This window comes from Taurulus bubalis (assembly GCF_910589615.1).
Source record: "Taurulus bubalis genome assembly, chromosome: 1".
In the NCBI taxonomy this organism is placed as follows: Eukaryota; Metazoa; Chordata; class Actinopteri; order Perciformes; family Cottidae; genus Taurulus; species Taurulus bubalis.
Window position 1 is genome coordinate 4,127,714 of NC_136589.1, and position 20,000 is coordinate 4,147,713.

At 42.7% G+C, this 20,000-nt stretch overlaps 1 protein-coding gene across 1 annotated transcript in view; it reads left to right on the forward strand.

Moving 5' to 3' along the window:
- LOC306744951 (kalirin-like) overlaps positions 1–20,000 on the forward strand; it is a gene marked incomplete at its 5' end in the record, with an annotated part of 139,158 nt that overhangs the window by 88,593 nt on the left and 30,565 nt on the right. The window contains 5 exon segments of the mRNA XM_079227660.1: positions 250–351; positions 444–592; positions 1,778–1,880; positions 16,226–16,304; positions 16,981–17,148. Of these exon segments, the coding sequence (XP_079083786.1) occupies positions 250–351; positions 444–592; positions 1,778–1,880; positions 16,226–16,304; positions 16,981–17,148 (601 nt within the window).

Genomic DNA, 20,000 nt, shown 5'->3' on the forward strand with positions numbered 1-20,000 from the left:
GTGTGTGTGTGTGTGTGTGTGTGTGCGTGTGTGTGTGCGGTGTGCGTGTGTGTGTATGTGTGTGTGCTCATGGTTTTAGTGTCACCTCACTTGACCGCTTCCATCGGCTCTTTCTTACTTTGTGCGTGTCTTTGCATGTGAGAGTAAATCCTGGTTGTTTTCATCAAACAGATTAATTAAAAGATTAAAGGCTGTCTCTCGCTCAAACTTGTGATCTTTGTGTATTTTTCCCTCCTCGCCGCCTTGCAGACGTCGGAGTTGGGCGTGACGGAGCACATTGAGGGCGATCCGTGTAAATTCGCTCTGTGGGCAGGAAGAGCCCCGTCCTCCGATAATAAAACGGTTCTCAAGGCGAGTACAGCGTTTCACTTTAAATGCAAACATTTGTGGAAAACCGTTGCTGCGTCTTAATAACATTATTTATTTCCTTCCTTCCCCTCCAGGCGTCCAACATGGAAGCCAAACAGGAGTGGATCAAAAACATCAGGGAGGTGATCCAGGAGAGGATGACTCACCTGAAGGGGGCGCTCAAGGAGCCGCTTCATGTGCCCAAAACACCGGCGCTCAGCAGGCCCAGGAACAACACCAAGAGGTAACACACACACACACACACACACACACACACGCACACACACACACACACGCCCGCAGTATTTAGAGAGGTAAAGGTAATGAACAGCTCATTAAGGGAAAAGACACATCTCCTCATCCCTGCTTTGTTTACTGTCATAAAATACATAATATATATATATATATATATACTTATATACTTATATATATATATATATACTTATATATATATAAGTATATAATTTATAAGTATATGTGTACATGGAATTTGACTCACACTTTGCTCTCGTCATACATATTTACATATTATACACAAATGAACAACAACATTAAAAACAACAGAGTAGAAAACAGAAACTCAGCCTCAACATTAACATTTAACTCATATGTACAATATAAATATATATCGAATAATATATATATAATATATAGAACAATGATAATGGATAATGCATTTTGGATATTCGTGCAGATGGAGTTGTCTTTCATATTTTATGTGCAGAATTTCCCAAACTAATATTCCACGTTTTATTTTTCAAATATGACAATATTCCTAATTTGATAAGGAGTCATGTTAAAACTGGTTGGATTTTCCAAATTATCGCCTTTTCCCAATAACTTTTCCCGATAAAGACCCGTGAGATATGGAAATATTATTCAGGTTATATGCATCTCAATTTAAGATTTTAACTCATTTTGCAACATTCATTCATTCATTTGGTGACAACATAAGAACAGCGCAACACTACATTTAAAGTTATTATGGTAAAAATATGGTATTAATAAGGAAAAATATCAGTTAGTTGCAGTCTGCAACCTCCCCACCAGGTGGCGCCAAACCTCCAGACACTGCACCTTTTTAAGGACACGGCCTTAGTGGGAATATTGTCCTTTCTTTTCACAATAAAAGCATATTGTGGACTACTAACGTAGTCTTTGATTGAGTGAGAGAGTTCAGTGAATTGTGCAGCCAGGGGTTCCCGGGATTTGGGGGATTCTTTTCTGCCCCGACTGTTGCCACAACTAGAAAACGGCGGCGGGAATCAGACCACCGGGGTTGAAAATACAAAAAGAGTCAGATCAGAAGATTTTTTTAACCTCTGTTAAAGATTTTAAAAACGTGCATTTGTCCCCTCAGTTACATTCTCACACTGATTTTAACGAAGATATTCTCTGTGTGTGTGTGTGTGTGTGTGTGTGTGTCCAGGGACGGCGGCGAGGACGGAGACAGCCAGGGAGACGGCAGCAGCCAACAGGACAACGTCTCCATCGCGTCCAGGACGTCCCAGAACACCGTGGACAGCGACAAGGTAGGAGACGCACACTTCTTTTCCCCGCGGGAGGAAGAGGAGGAAGAGGAGTCTGAAGGAAGGCGGCTCTCCCTTGACGAGCTGATGACCTCCAGCTGCCTGCAGCGCCACAGGGTCTCCCGCGCAGCTACAAAGGGGCAGAAGCAGGGGCTGTGCATTTTGCCAGTGGCAGAAAGACGTGTGTTTGTGCACATGTGCGCTCTCTCACGTCCATTAGGCAGTGTGTGTGTGTTGAGCTTATCCTTGAGGTCACGTGAAGGTCAAGCTTAATGTGTGTGCATGAGGAGAGTCCGGCAATGCCGCCATGCGAGCAGAGGAGCGGTCGCAGATGAAGAACCTCTTCAGGTTGTGTGCAGGCGGCTGCGCCGATGCCGCCTACCGACCGGCCTCTCTCATCCAAGTAAGCCCGTCTTTAAGCTTTTATTTTGGCGATCAGCCGGAATGCAAAGCGCACAAACGATGAGCAAAGAAGGTGTGCTTTGTACTGCACCTCGATTTAAAATCATTCAATTAAATATTAAAGTTGCTTCGGACCAGGGTTTGTTTAAAACGTTCTACTTTCTGATTGAGTACCGTAAAAGTCGGGTTACGAGCCGCTACTACCTTCGGTCAGTGTCCCCGTTAGCTCCCCGCTGTAGCCAGCTGGGGCTCCTGCTAGCGCTCCGTTACTTTCTCGCTAACTTCCGCTAGCTCCCCGAAAACGACACCCGACTTGGGCAGAGGGAACGCGGCCGCTAGCTAGCTCTGCTCCTAGCTTGCTCTGCTGCTAGCTTGCTACAGCGGGGACACTGACCGGAGGTAGGAGCGGCTTGTAACCCGACTTTTACGGTACATGTGTTTCGAAGGAGTTAGAAGTGGGCAAACGTCAGTGACTGGATGTTTGCCGAGTGGCAGACTGACTCCCGGTGCTTTGATCTCAGGTCCTCTGTCTTTTTCTGGCCGTTTTGTTTGCAAATGAACGGCAAAAATGTTAAAATCCACAGATTCTTTTTTAATGGAGTTTGGTGGAGAAGCTGTTTTGGTGGTTCTGGTTCCACACGGCTCGTCCTCCAATGTTACTACAGTGCTTCCCTATTCCCAGTCAAGACACACACACACACACACACACACACACGGAAACACACATCCACCCACTCAGATGTCAGCCATGGCCTCCCACTGTAGTGCTACACAGTGTGGCCTTTTCACCGAGCAACCCCACGCCTACACACGACCCGGCCTCTAAATGTCACACACACACACACACACACACAGACTCTTCTTCACTCCATCAGAATGGCCTAAGCAGTGCGGCTTTTCTGTATGTGTGTGTGTCTGTTCATCTATATCGATCCATAATTTAAAAACCATGCATCCAAAGGCCTCTGATGAAGCCTGAGGAAAACTCTCTAACGCACATGCAGCTTCACTCTACTTTAACTTTGCGTACGCGTATGTGATTGATTGATTTATTTTGTGGTCCACGTTCGTGTCCAATGAAAACATCAGGATGGATGTTTTGCAGCGTGGGTGTGGAGGAGGTGTTGTTCTCGTCCAGTTTATTGTTCCTGGGTTTAGAAGACTCTCGCTGGCTATTTCTGGATCCTCCTCTTCTGTTTTTCCTGAAAACATCTAAAAAGAAAGAAAGAGGTTCCTACATTTAGTTTGGACATATTTCATATTTCATATGCTGACACGGCAAACCTCAACTGAGAGCTTTATTCTGACTTTACAGTTTTTAAATCGGCTTTGCATGTGCAGGCTCTTCTGTCATGTGACAGAGCTGATGATATAGAGCATACAACTAATAACTAAATCATCTTCCATCTCCTTTGTGTATTGCGATGATTTACTTCTCCTCCGTCTAATTATCTTTTGTTCATGTGTTAAGTGGATAACTGCGTCGGCGCTGGAGACTCGTGTTCTGTATTTAAGATCCGTGTCCCAGGAGGAGGTGGAGGCGCTCCCGTCCTCCTCGCGGCGGCGGCGGCGGCGGCGGCGGCGGCGCTCCCTTCTTCCCTCTCCAGAGGTTCAGTTTCACCCAGCAGGCCGACTCCTTGTGTATTTTGGACCGGAGGCGACTCCAGATAGCGGTGTTTATTGAGTTATCTGATCGGGCGTGTTTGTGTAACGCGGAGCCGCTCTCAAGGTGCACTCTGGGTACAATATCTGTTTCGGCGAGTCAGCAAATACCAAAGTAGAAGAAGAAGCTGCTGGCGCGTTTTCTTTGTCGAAAACTGGACAGGTGGAGCTTTTGCAACGTGTTTAAAACATTTCAAATAAAACGTACATTCCAGCCCTGAGGGTGAACAGCAGTGGTGCATTCTGGGGATTTAAAGACAACGGCACACTTTCCAGTTGTGAAATGTTCAACTGGGAGGGAAAGGCTGGAGAACAACTCACTGTGCATGTGAGAGGGAGGCATTCTGGGAGAATTTATGTTTATTGAATCTAAATAAATAAGGCATGAGACAAGCTATTAAGATTAGTTTGTTTTTAAAGGCCGATACTACACACACTCACCATGATGGAAAGGGAGACTTCCATAATGCAGTGACTTTATATTTGTATGAGAAAGAGCCTCACTTTTTCCAGGTATTGATCAATAATCACCTTTTTTCTTCCCGGGGAAGATGAGGATGTTTTTTTCTTCTTCTGGCTAGCGACAGATTGTGGTGTCATTAAAAATAAATAATTGAGTGTTAAAACCATTCAAACAGACGGCGCTTTCTTTTTCCTCCTCGCCCCTCCAGTTTCACACAAATACGTCTTTGTACCTTTTCTCCATCTTGCCTCGCCCCCTCGTCTGTCACACTTTAACACACACACACACACACACACACACACACACAATGAGTTGCTCCCTTTTCTTTCTAAGTGTTCACCTCTCTCTCTTCCCTACACTATAATAACAGCCCAACATTGGCACAGTCAGATGTTCCACTGGCTGTCTGGGTCTAGAAGGTGTGTGTGTGTGTGTGTGTGTGTGTGTGTGTGTGCAGACAGGGTGGGTAGCTACTGTTTCTGGAGGCTTATGCAGAAGTGTTGCTATGACGAATGCCTCCCTCCCCCTTTTCCTCTGTTTCTTCCTGTGTTTCTATCAGCTGTTCTCCAACAGAACAACAGTCTCGTTTACGCTCAAAGAGTCGAGCGGAGAAGTGAAATCTTCTTTTAGTTCCGACATCTCTGTTAATGTTTGACATTCAGCAGCACTTCCGACAGATTGATCTTCCTTCTGAAATGGTGAAAGGGCAATTTTCTTTCTTTCTTTCCTCCTGTGGCATTCGTTAAGATATTATATTGAGTTTCCTTTCTAGCGAAATGTTGCGAGTGGATTTGAGTTGCCTCGGGCGAACGGTTACGCAGCTGTGTTTTGTCTGGGGCTTTTATTGTGAAAGGTAAGAACAGGAGGAGTGGGTCTGGTCTGCCTCCGTCAATGTTTAAAGAAGTAATGCAGTTAGTTTGGAATACTCAGAATGTACTTTGTATTTTTTTACAGTTCTGTTTAAATGGTGCAAAAGCCCCAAAGAATCAACCGTGTTCTGAAACCAAAAATATTCATATTCATGTTCTGCAGTACTCAACAACAGTTTTCAAAAGAGAACTTGACGTTGCGTAATATCCAACTCTGGGATGAACTGATTGGATTCTGGAGGTCAAAGGTTACGTTGGCCTCACCGAACACTTCACACATAACTCAAAGAATTCACATACTAATCGTGACAATTTCACATAAATGTCTATTGAATCGGGATGGAGTGACGTCATTTTGGACGGACGTGGATGTAAACTGACGACCACGAGAAGGTCACTACGATTATTTTATTATTATTATTATTATTATTAAATAATAATTATTAAATTATTAAAGCTCTGTAGGCCTGTATATTAGATTTTAAATGACACGGTGAGAATAACGTGCTGCCCTTAATAATCTAAAGATGCTCAAAATACATCTGAAAGTCCCAACTTAAACCATTTAGTCACGGTTTTAGTTAAACCCAATGTTGGTTTTCAAAGCTAAAGCAACAAAAACGTCCAAAAAAACAGCACTGATGGTTTGTTAAAAATATGTTTTTACATGTTCCTGTCCATGACCTCTAATTAGCAAAGGTGGAAGCAGTAAAAGGTCGAGGCGAATGTTTTTTTGCACACACAGTTTGTGACTGACATTTTAGAAACCGTAATTTGTGACCCTGAACCTTTTCGAGAGACGCAAACATTCACCACACGGTCATTTCAGAAGGCACCGACAGACTGCCTTTTAAAAAAAAGAGAGAAGGGTATAAGCTCCGTGACGGTTTGTGGAGTCGGTTCTGCAGCGGTGATGACGGGTGGAACCGCGTCTCTCTTCCTGTGACGTTCCCCCGGCGCTCTGACTCAGCCGTGGTCGGGTCTGTGGTCTCGGGCGTTATTTAAAGCGCCGTTCCAGCGGCTGAGTGCTCGGCTCCTCGTGGCTCCACCGCAGCCCCCGTGTGGGTCAGAGGGCCGCGGGTTGAGCCTCCGCCTCCGTAGAACTCTGTGTGTTTTCCGTGAGCCAGAACCAATAAACCCAACATTACTCCCGTTGCACCGAATATGCATCGCCGTTGGCTGAATCCATTTTTATTAATCCCATGGGCCTTTTTAATCAATTTAATCTGACACGGATGATAAAAAAACAAACATATGTTCTTTCTTATACCTCTCGTGTAACTTAATACTGGTCCCACACCCCAAACTCCCTTTTTTTTGCTGAATTGCCATTTGTTGACGTCTGAGTGTAACGTCTCCACCGCTTTCTGGATTAAACCGCCAAGGATTTTGATCCGAGACGATCGCGTTCTCCTTCGGGAAGAACCCTTTTCTTTTTGAAGGTTGGCGCTCACCGCCGGCCCGTTGGCGCGCTCGCGTTAGCGCGGCGGCGCCACAGAGCTTCTCTGCAAAATGAGCGCAAATGAGCGTCGCTACAATAACAAGAGCTCAAGTGCTAATTCACAAAGTGCCTCAGAGCCGGCGGTAACTGAAGCTCCATTCATGAGGGTTTGGGATCGCAGTGACGGCATGCAATAGCGGGTAAAAACAAATGTGTCTTTCTTTATTTTTTCTTTATTTTCAATGCATCATGAAAAAACAAGATGTGAATAATCGATGACGTTATGACGACAAAAATGCCATTAGAATGTCTCCCAACTCTTCAGGATCTTTAGCACCCAAAATGAAATGCTACAGAGATGAAGACATCAAACTAAACTAAACCGTCAGAACTGACCCTTTAATTAGAAAGGACCAGACCAACATTTAGAATTACAGCAAACCACTTCCTCCTGGTTTCACATGTTTTTAATATCCCATAATGTATGGCAAGGACAACTTGATTTGCATTATACTTTATGTGATGCATTATACTGTACATGTGATACATTCTACTGTACATGTGATACATTATACTTTACATGTGACACATTATACTTTACATGTGACACTATTATACTTTACATGTGACACATTATAGTATCACATGTAAAGTATGATGCTATTATACTCACACATTAACACATTATACTTTACATGTGACACATTATACTTTACATGTGATACTATTATACTTCACATGTGACACTATTATACTTTACATGTGACACATTATAGTATCACATGTAAAGTATAATGTGTCACATGTAAAGTATGATGCTATTATACTAACACATTAACACATTATACTTTACATGTGATACATTATGCTTTACATGTGATACATTATACTTTACATGTGACACATTATACTTTACATGTGACACATTATGCTTTACATGTGACACATTATGCTTTATATGTGATACTATTATACTTTACATGTGACACATTATACTTTACATGTGACACATTATGCTTTATATGTGATACTATTATACTTTACATGTGACACATTATACTTTACATGTGACACATTATGCTTTACATGTGATACTATTATACTTTACATGTGACACATTATACTTTACATGTGACACATTATGCTTTATATGTGATACTATTATACTTTACATGTGACGCATTATGCTTTACATGTGATACATTATGCTTTACATGTGATACATTATACTTTACATGTGACACATTATGCTTTACATGTGACACATTATACTTTACATGTGATACATTATGCTTTACATGTGATACATTATACTTTACATGTGATACATTATGCTTTACATGTGACACATTATACTTTACATGTGACACATTATGCTTTACATGTGACACATTATACTTTACATGTGACACATTATGCTTTACATGTGATACATTATACTTTACATGTGACACATTTGGCATCGCTGTCACATGAAAAAGTGTCTAAAAATAGTTCTGTAGTTTGGAGACGGGCCAAATCAAAAGGGGAATTTTTCTTTTCTCAATATATGGACCTAGCTGTTTGCATGGCGCTGAGACCAAAGAGCCGTTGGTGGTTGAGAGACAGAGCGGATTAAAATCTGTCGTTCCTACGTGTTTCTGCTTGTTGATTATGTGTATTAATAAAGTATCGGCTTTATTGCACTTCCTTTAAGGAGCTCAGCCCCAACACAGAGTGTGATGCTGCAGTGTGATTACATATTACTTCATAAAGTACTGCTTAAAGAACCAGGAACGTTATCCCCGGTCCCTGTTTAATACTAGATTTCGGTACCCATCCCTCCATAAATGCACATTATCTATAACTGCTGTACCTTTTTGATTTATTCTAGAGAAATTAGATGGAAGAAGCGTCTCTTTCTGTGACGTTTATACTCATAAAAAGTGAAAAGTGATGGCGGAATAGACTGAAACACTCATTTCAAGTCGCGTGAGAACGGCTTTCATCAGGGTCTTTTTATTGTTTTTTTATTCTAAGCAAATCCTTCATAGTCAAAGTTTGTTTCGTATCGGCGGTAAAAACAGAAATCCATCTGATTAATAACTAATCAATTACTAATATGCATCGTAGTGCTTTTGAAAGTGTTTTACAGCGTGTGTGTGTGTGTGTGTGTGTGTGTGTGTGTGTGTTCTCGTGAATCAAAAGCATTCAGTGTCGAGCTCAGACTGAAGCCGTACACGAGCCATCTGCTGGTCATATGATACACACACACACACACACACACACACACGTGCGGACATTACATTGACTTGCATTCATATCAGTAATTTAATTATCCCTTACCTTCCCTAAACCAAGCCTTCGCCCTGCAACGTAATGATTCACACTACGGGGACTTGGCTTTTGTTCCCATAAGGAATGTTATTCCCCACAATGCAACTGTGTAAACAGATTTAGGTCCCCACAACACCAGAAAAAGAAGAAAAAAAACACACACACAAGAAGTTCTGGAAAGTGTTTTTGTGCCGCAGTAGCTTCCAAGGAGTGACAGAAGTGCACACACACACACACACACACACACACACACACACACACACACACACACACACTGTGGCTGTTTGTTCAGAGAGAGAGAGAGAGAGCGAGAGAGAGGGCGTGTTAGTGTGTGTGAGTGTGTGTGTGTGTGTGTGTGGCAGAGACACAAACGAGGGAGTTGTCAGAGCGAGAGGGAGACGGACGAGGAGACATGCCAAAGTGGATGAGCTTTAAACTGTTCAAGGAGAGCAGCAGAGTGAGTACACACACACGGCCTGCACTCTGACTTCATATATATATATATATATATATATATATATATATATATATATATATATATATATATATATATATACACACACACACACTTTGTGCGTTAAACACAGTTGAACTCGAGTAGATTGGAATGAAAGTTGTTAATTTGCAGCAGAGTGTAGGAAGTGGTTGTGGTCTTGTTTGAAGATGTAACTAAGGTACTTCTACCACAGACACTCTACTAGTATTCCTGTGGTAATATGCACACTCTACTAGTATTCCTGTGGTATTATACACACTCTACTAGTATTCCTGTGGTATTATACACACTCTACTAGTATTCCTGTGGTAATATGCACACTCTACTAGTATTCCTGTGGTATTATACACACTATACTAGTATTCCTGTGGCATTATACACACTCTACTAGTATTCCTGTGGTATTAGACTCACTCTACTAGTATTCCTGTGGTATTAGACTCACTCTACTAGTATTCCTGTGGTATTATACACACTATACTAGTATTCCTGTGGCATTATACACACTCTACTAGTATTCCTGTGGCATTATACACACTCTACTAGTATTCCTGTGGTAATATGCACACTCTACTAGTATTCCTGTGGTAATATGCACACTCTACTAGTATTCCTGTGGTAATATGCACACTCTACTAGTATTCCTGTGGCATTATACACACTCTACTAGTATTCCTGTGGTATTAGACTCACTCTACTAGTATTCCTGTGGTATTAGACTCACTCTACTAGTATTCCTGTGGTATTAGACTCACTCTACTAGTATTCCTGTGGTAATATGCACACTCTACTAGTATTCCTGTGGTATTAGACTCACTCTACTAGTATTCCTGTGGTATTAGACTCACTCTACTAGTATTCCTGTGGCATTAGACTCACTCTACTAGTATTCCTGTGGCATTAGACTCACTCTACTAGTATTCCTGTGGTATTAGACTCACTCTACTAGTATTCCTGTGGTATTATACACACTCTACTAGTATTCCTGTGGTATTATACACACTCTACTAGTATTCCTGTGGTATAATACACACTCTACTAGTATTCCTGTGGTATTATACACACTATACTAGTATTCCTGTGGCATTATACACACTCTACTAGTATTCCTGTGGTAATATGCACACTCTACTAGTATTCCTGTGGTAATATGCACACTATACTAGTATTCCTGTGGTATTATACACACTCTACTAGTATTCCTGTGGTATTATACACACTCTACTAGTATTCCTGTGGTATTAGACTCACTCTACTAGTATTCCTGTGGTATTAGACTCACTCTACTAGTATTCCTGTGGTAATATGCACACTCTACTAGTATTCCTGTGGCATTAGACTCACTCTACTAGTATCCTGTGGTATTAGTCTGTTTAAATGCGTTCTCCTCTGTTGTGACGGCTTGACTTTGTTGAATGAGTGTAATCGTTGGGTTCGAGCGCAGCTGGCCTCGTCCTGTGATCCTTTGACGTCGACCTCCTCGTCCGTAAAGAACATGCAGCTTTAATCCGGTCATGGAGATCTGTAAAACAAACAAAAGGTGTCGGCCGTGCTCCTGCGGCTGCTGAGGTGATCGAGTTGCTTCATTTCAGCTCATCTGAGCTCCTGAAGTGTGAGGAAGTGTGTTTGAGGTTTGGCCACGGATTCAGACGCTGATCCAGATCATACGAGCTGTTGACCGTCACCTAGTGTGTGTGTGTGTGTGTGCGTGCAATTGGGTAGGTTAATGGTTAAACGGTGTGTGTGTGTGTGTGTGTGGTACATGCTGTGTTGGGGCTGAACTCTTTCATCTCACCAGTACCAGAGCTGGTTCCACTGGTTTCTGCTTCACAGCCCATTGCTCACAGGTTTTACTGCTGAACCCATGATGACCAGACGTCAGAGACAACATGTGATCATGTGATCAGAACGAGCTTCTTCATGCTTTAGTGGTGCTGCACACACACTGAAGCCGTCTGTCTCTGTCTGTGTTAGTTTCACTCTCTTTCTCTCTCTCCTCTCTGTCTTTGTCTCCCCATCTCTCTCTCTCTCTCTCTCTCGCTCTCTCTCTCTCTCTCTCGCTCTCTCTCTCGCTCTCTCTCTCTGTCTGTATATCTCTCTCTCTCCATCTCTCTCTGTCTCCTCTCTCTCCCCATCTGTCTCCTCTGTCGCCTGTCTGTCTGTCTCTCTCTCTCTCTCTCCATCTCGCTCTGTGTGTGTGTCTCTCTCTGTCTCCTCTCTCTCTCCATCTTTCTCTGTCTCCTCTCTCTCTCTCCCCATCTGTCTCCTCTGTCGCCTGTCTCTCTCTCTCTCTCTCTCTCTCTCTCTCTCTCTCTCTCCATCTCGCTCTGTCTCTCTCTCTGTCTCCTCTCTCTCTCCCATCTGTCTCCTCTCTCTTCCTCTCTTGCTCTCTCTCCCTCCCTCTGTCTGTGCATCTCTCTCGCTCTGTCTCCTCTCTCTCTCCATCTCCCTGTCCGTGTCTCTCTCCATCTCTAAATTACACAGTTCATTCTAGTTAGTTGTATTCTATTCTATTTTATTGTGTATATTTATATGTGTGTATATATATATATATGTGTGTATATATGTGTGTATATATGTGTGTGTGTATGTATATATATATATATATATATATATATATATATATATCTATCTATCTCTTTCATCCCTGTTGCTTCTTTATATATTTGATCTTTTATCTTGTGTGTTTGTATCTTCAAGTTGTACGGCGCTACTGATGACAAAAAAAAGTCCCCTTGGGGATTAATAAAGTATATATTCATTCATTTTTAAATTACCTTTTTTTATATATATTTGAATATAGAAATGTAGAAATGTCACGCTGCTCTCAAGACATATGGTTATATATATATATATATATATATATATATCTATATATATAGATATATATATATATCCCGATTATGTTTAATTACCTCCACAAAATGTAAATTTTGATCATATCTGCTAAATGCTTCATTGGTTTTCCCGTCAATATTTGCTTCAGTTAAGGAAAGCCTGACTAACACATGTTCTCGTCCCGTTTGTGCATCACTTGGTTAACTGTAGGGAAAGATCTTTGTGATGAATATATATATATATATATATATATATATATATATATATATATATATATATATATATATATATATATATATATATATATATATATATATATATATATATATATATATCTCGTCAAAGTGAAACGTGAAGACGTGGTCGTGGTTCTCTGGGCTTGAAGTCAGAATCCGTCTTTCTTCTGCCGCTGGAACAAAAAGCGTTGCCAGCGGATGAAAGTGGTGTGAATGATCTGCTTTTTCAAACCTCTTTTCTTTTTTATCACTGCTTGTTCTTTTTGGGATGTTTTTGTTCCCTGAAAGGACAAAACAAGAAAACGGCAGTTTAAATAATAAGAGTATGTCTCTCAGAAATTAAGTTTTGGCACCGAACACAAATGAAGCGTAGTCGAAGTTCTTGGAAAAGTGTGTGTGTGTGTGTGTGTGTGTGTGTGTGTGTGTGTGTGTGTGTGTGTGTGTGTGTGTGTGTGTGTGGTTTCAGTTATATGGTCATGTGACAGATAGCAGTCGAGGACAAGGCGCACCCTCGAAAACACAGAAACCAACCGAGCGTCAGATTAGAAACGTATTGTTGAGTCTGGTCTCCTGGTTGGTTCTGGTCTCCTTGTTGGTTCTGGTTCTGGTCTCCTGGTTGGTCTCCTTGTTGGTTCTGGTCTCCTGGTTGGTCTCCTTGTTGGTTCTGGTTCTGGTCTCCTGGTTGGTCTCCTTGTTGGTTCTGGTTCTGGTCTCCTGGTTGGTCTCCTGGTTGGTTCTGGTTCTGGTCTCCTTGTTGGTTCAGGTTCTGGTCTCCTTGTTGGTCTCCTGGTTGGTTCTGGTCTCCTGGTTGGTCTCCTGGTTGGTTCTGGTTCTGGTCCCCTTTTTGGCTCTGGTCTCCTGATAGGTTATTGTGCTGAGTCTGGTCTCCTGGTTGGTTCTGGTTTTGGTCTACAGGTTCTAGTTCTCAGTCTAGTCTCCTTGTTGGTCTCCTTGTTGGTTCTGGTTTTGGTCTACTGGTAGGTTCTAGGTCTCAGTCTAGTCTCCTTGGTGGTCTCCTTGTTGGTGCTGGTCTCCTTGTTGGTTCTAATCTCCTTGTTGGTATCCTTGTTGGTTCTGGTCTCCTAGTTGGTCTCCATGTTGGTTCTAGTTTTGGTCTACTGGTAGGTTCTAGTTCTCCGTCTAGTCTCCTTGTTGGTCTCCTTGTTGGTTCTGTCTCACTGCTGGCTGAAAACGTTGCGTCCCATAATTATTTTCAGCTCGTTGAAAAACCCATAAAAACCCATATTCCTTTTGTACCGAGGCATATATTTACAAAGACATATGGCTAAAACTTCTCCCCTTGCACTCCCAACCAGGAGAGAGCATTCTGACCCCTGGCCTCAGACTTGCAGGTACAGACTCTCCTCCTGACTGCTTCAAACCGCCCCAGGTGCACGCTGGAGGATCGGTCCGATGGACCCAATAGAACCACATCGTCTGCAAAGAGGAGAGATGTTGAGGAATTTACCAAAACATTTCCTCAGACATTGGTGGACAATTCAGTTGTTGTGTTCGCATTAAGCAGCAGTTCCTCCACCGGTGACCCTTTGACCCTTGTTCTCAAAATGAAGTTCAAATCTAAACGGGGATGCCAAATGTTGTCTGTAGGTACCAGTCTGAGGCAGCCGGTCGCTCCATCTGAGCTGGACACACACACACACACACACACACACACACACACACACACACACACACACACACACACACACACACACACACACACACCACCAGGCGCAAATTCAATTACTGTTGGTGCATGAAGGCCGGTTTCGTCGTGTGTGTGTGTGTGTGTGGCCATCTGTCAGCTATAAGCTCACCTGCACCTTTTATAGAAACGGGGGTACTTATTGCTAAGAGATCTTTAGCCTGGCAAAGAGCAGCCAGGTTACATACATACACACACATTATTAACACACACACACCCTGACATTTTCCAAGACAATGAGACTAGAGCAGACGAGGCCGATGGAGGAAAAGAGGGAAAAGTCTTGATTTACATCCTGGAGCCACTTTTGGTGTCGATACACATGGATTGTATGGACTGAATTAACCTATTGAATGTTATTTATTTATAAGAGTTACGGTTATAGGTTTGAATATATAATATAGTGTTATTATATTCCATTTGTTGTATATATTGTGCATTTTTTTAAATACTTATTGCGTAACTTATATGCACACATTCTGCTGTAGCAGAAAAGTTTCCCGTTGCAGGATTGATAGCGTTTCCATCTGTCTCTCTAGGACTCAAACGCTGGCGTCATAACGTGGTGCATTCAGGTGCAGCGTGTTGGTTTTGAATGCGAGTCCTCATCAGCTGACGTTGTGTTTCTGCAGCTCACGCGGCGTCCGGGTCACTTCGGTACAGGAAGCTCCACCAGTGAGCTCCAATCAGCTGGAGGCTACGCTACCATCATAAAGATCTGCTTTAACAGGAGTGAAGGTCACGTGTGTGTGTGTGTGTGTGTGTGTGTGTGTGTGTGTGTGTCTTTATACAACAGGTTTCTGAAGCCGTTACGACCCTTGGAACACTTTATGACCAAAACTGAGGGATGCATATTCAGTTATATTTCACTTCCTGTCAATCGTTAACCATGAAAACTGTCCGTGGGATCAACTACGTGATTTGTAGTTCTCGGCTCAGAGCGAGTCCTCGTGGGTCCAAGTCTGCCAAGTTCAAGTGGGCCGCGAGGAAGAGGATAAGCCGGGATTTTGAGTGCTAAAGGGACAGTCCACCCAACACACCTAATGTTCCTCTTATCTGTAGTGCTGTTCATCACTAGCTTGTTTTGGAGAATGTCTAATGAACTAAATGGCACTCGGCTTCCAAAAAAAAAGTTTGAAAAAACTCCACAGAAATGGATCTTCCGTGACATCATTTAGGAACTATTTTCTTTCTTTATGACCGTATCACTCATGGACTGCATGTAAACATGAATGGTGTTTTTCCTTTTACTCCCAAACAGTAACAAATGTGTTTTAAATTGGCGAGTTACTTTTTATCAATGACTATTTTAAAATATGGAGCAAAGGGTGTTCGGGGGCTTTAAAGCCATGGTGCAGCTGCAAATAAACATCCTCCTTGTACCTCCAGTTGCTCCGGTGTGTAGCGCATTTGGTAATCGGATAGGACGCAGCTTCATGTGGACTACGTGATGCTGACGGCCTCGACAGCAGAGACGGATCCCACAGATTAGAGCTAAAGGTCGGGAAGTGGCATTTGGCGTTGCCTGGAGACGTTTGTGGGAAAGAAAGAAGAAAAAACACACACTAGTCCGTCTGTTCTGAGTTGATTTCTTTTTTTTGATTCCCAACTCTTTGTGTATCCGCGTTCTGCTCGGCTCCTCCTCCGTCTGCAGGGTTCCGTGTTTGTTGTAGAAGCAGCAGCTCAAGGTCATGTCCTCGAGCTGCTGGTTCATCCGGTTCCTCAAATATCTGTATTTTCATCATTCTGTTGTGCAAACACGGAATCCGGATTAAGTCGATCCGTCCTCTGGTGGAATAACAGGAGATGCATCGAGGAATGAGTCACGAGGCCCCAAAAAAGATGCAAACGGGACGTGGTTTTAAAGCACCAGTGGTTTAATTAAATGTCTCTCTCTCCCCTCCCTCTCTCTCTCTGCAGCTCTCTGGTGGATGCGAGTTGACCGTCGTTCTCCAGGACTTCACGGCAGGATGCAGCACGGAGATGTCCGTCAGCACCGGTGAGATACCGTCTGTCCCGTTCACGCGTCTTAGTCGGGATCGGCCCGTTGACTAGCTAGCTGTCATGTTTTTAAATACAAGAGACGTGAGAACAAGCTGCTTTTAACTGTAACTCCTTTATTCCTCGGGCCGCCATGCTCTGACCTCCCGATGCAGGTCACAGGTTGTGCTTCCCACCTGAATTACCCCCTGGGTCCTAAGGCCCTACATTAAACATACGTGAACATCAATGTACCAACATACATTTATAACAAATGCCACACTAGCTGCTGCAGCTAACGCTGACAACACTTTTTATTTTTGTGCTGAATTTTCAGTGTTGTTTACTCAAACAGTGTTCGCTAGTTCGTTAGCTCGTCGCGTGCTAGCTTGTTAGCTCGTCGCGCGCTAGCTCGTTAGCTTGCACGCTGTGGAGGTGGTGGGAGAGGCAGGGGTTCCCTCGCCGTCAGAGCTGTTTTCCATCGCCTCGAAAAATCCTTATATAAGCCGCACCGATATTTAATCCGCACGGGTCAAAGTTGAGGGGAAAATAAGAAAAAGGTAGCGGCTTATAACCCGCATTTTACGGTATTTCAAGTATTACAAATTTCAAGAAAGGACATTTTGACTTGAAAAAAACTCATAAAATGTTAAAAACGAGCGTCTGTGAACCGGCTGTGTGCGCTTCCCCTCCAGGCCAGACGGTGGAGCTGTTGGAGCGGCCGAGCGAGCGGCCCGGTTGGTGTCTGGTCCGGACCACCGAGCGCAGCCCGCCGCAGGAGGGCCTGGTGCCCAGCGCCTCGCTCTGCGTGTCCCACTCGCGCTCCAGCGTGGAGATGGACTGCTTCTTCGGCTCGGGGAAAGGTAGGAAAGATTTTTTTGAAAGCCCGAGGTCAACGCTGGCTTCGAAACGAATGAAGCGCAGCACAAAGATTTGTCTTTCTGTCCCGGCTCGGGATCAGCGTGTTCTTCATGGATGCGGTTCAGATAATGAGTGAACGCACACAACATGTTGTTTGTCTGCCATTTATTTGGCTCTGCTTTGCTCCCACAGCCCCAAAAACACCAGAATGAACACATGCGGTTTGAAAGGAAACTCCCTTTGAAATAAACACAATTTCACACATAATGCACAGTTGTGAATGATTTAAATTTTTTTTTCGGTCTTTATGCAGTTCTGAAAAGCCCAGCTGTGATTTGCTTTCCTAGATGTCCGCTGAGATAATGGCTTCAGTGTTTTTGTTCTCTTTGGACATCGTTCATTTTCTTGTCATCTGATCTGCATCGCCCTCTATTGGTGAGATGTGAGCATTGCAATACAGATGAAATCTGTCTGGTTCTGTCGACCAAGTTCCACTTCAGACATGCCGAACTGTCTTAGTTTCTCAAGAAAGGGACTTGATGTCTCAAAAATAATGAGGTAGAAATGCAAAATAATGACTTAGTATCTCAAAATAAAGTCTTAGTGTCTCTTAATAATGTCTTAGTCTAAAGAATATGACCTAGTATCTCAAAATAGCTTATCGTAACATACCAAGTCACATCGGCGATAATGGGCTTCCATACACTAGAAACCCCCATAAGAAATCTTTGTATTATTTACAGAGATCTTTTAAATGCATCTCACTTTAGACGTTTTTTGTAGTTTGGGTCTCCTTGACAAACTGATGCGACACCTTTTAAGTGTGTGTGTGTGTGTGTGTGTGTGTGTGTGTGTGCGCGCGCGAAGTCTGAGTTTAAAACTGAATGCTTGTCAGCGTAAAAATGCACACACACACACACACACACACACACACACACACACACACACACACACACACACACACACACACACACACATACATACATACAGGTTAGTGTTCATGTTCTGTCCACCAGAGGGCGCTGTGGAGCTCCTCCATGACGGTGATCAACACCAGATTGTGCCGATGGATGTCTTTATTATGAGAATCCATAAGGATGAGCTGGTTTCACCCCGTTGCATCATGGGAGTTTTGCAGCATACTAGAAGATGGTTGCTGACAGCATTCGTCATGTGTGTTGTGTTAACTCAGCTAAACGCACACAGATGTTATTTCCTCCTATCTTATCGTGACTTTCCGAATACCACACTTTGAACACGCCAACCATGAACTACCACACACACACACACACACACACACACACATTTTGCTTTCCTAGTTTAACTGGCCTTTCTGCAAGCCAGTTTTAATCTAGCTACTGGTTGTAATCATAAGGGAGGAGATTTGTGTGGGCGGGTGATTCCTCTGACACACACACACACACACACACACACAAGCGCACACACAAAGACAGTGCCAGATCAGCTGATTTGCCTGACTCAGCCATGGTGTGTTTTATGCTCTCGCTGATGAAAAGGATGTTTTGTGTTCCTGTAGAGATGCAAATCAGACAACTGCAGCTGCTACACATGGAAATAAAGTCGCACAAACACATGCACACACATATGTTCAAGGCACACTTGCCAAGAGACAGCAGTTGAACATTAGGTTTGAAGGGTGCTGAAAAGATGAATTGGACTCCTACATCCCCCCCATTGAGAACGGAAACTTGACCATGTGCAATAAAAATAGCTTTAACATCCGAAAGTGGCCATTTCCCTTTCATGTTAACTTGCTCTCCAGTTATGATAAAACATAAAATACTTGGGAACTACTAAACCTCAACTAGACTCAATGTAACAACTCAACTAGACTCTATGTAACAACTCAACTAGACTCTATGTAACAACTCAAATAGACTCTATGTAACAACTCAACTAGACTCTATGTAACAACTCAACTAGACTCTATGTAACAACTCAAATAGACTCTATGTAACAACTCAACTAGACTCTATGTAACAACTCAACTAGACTCTATGTAGTAACAACTCAACTAGACTCTATGTAACAACTCAACTAGACTCTATGTAACAACTCAACTAGACTCTATGTAACAACTCAAATAGACTCTATGTAACAACTCAACTAGACTCTATGTAACAACTCAACTAGACTCTATGTAGTAACAACTCAACTAGACTCTATGTAACAACTCAACTAGACTCTATGTAACAACTCAACTAGACTCTATGTAACAACTCAACTAGACTCTATGTAACAACTCAAATAGACTCTATGTAACAACTCAACTAGACTCTATGTAACAACTCAACTAGACTCTATGTAACAACTCAACTAGACTCTATGTAACAACTCAACTAGACTCTATGTAACAGCTCAACTAGACTCTATGTAACAGCTCAACTAGACTCAATGTAACAGCTCAACTAGACTCAATGTAACAGCTCAACTAGACTCAATGTAACAGCTCAACTAGACTCAATGTGACAACTCAACTAGACTCAATGTGACAACTCAACTAGACTCTATGTGACAACTCAACTAGACTCTATGTGACAACTCAACTAGACTCTATGTGACAACTCAACTAGACTCTATGTGACAACTCAACTAGACTCTATGTGACAACTCAACTAGACTCTATGTGACAACTCAACTAGACTCTATGTGACAACTCAACTAGACTCTATGTGACAACTCAACTAGACTCAATGTAACAACTCAACTAGACTCTATGTGACAACTCAACTAGACTCTATGTGACAACTCAACTAGACTCTATGTAACAGCTCAACTAGACTCAATGTGACAACTCAACTAGACTCTATGTAACAACTCAACTAGACTCTAT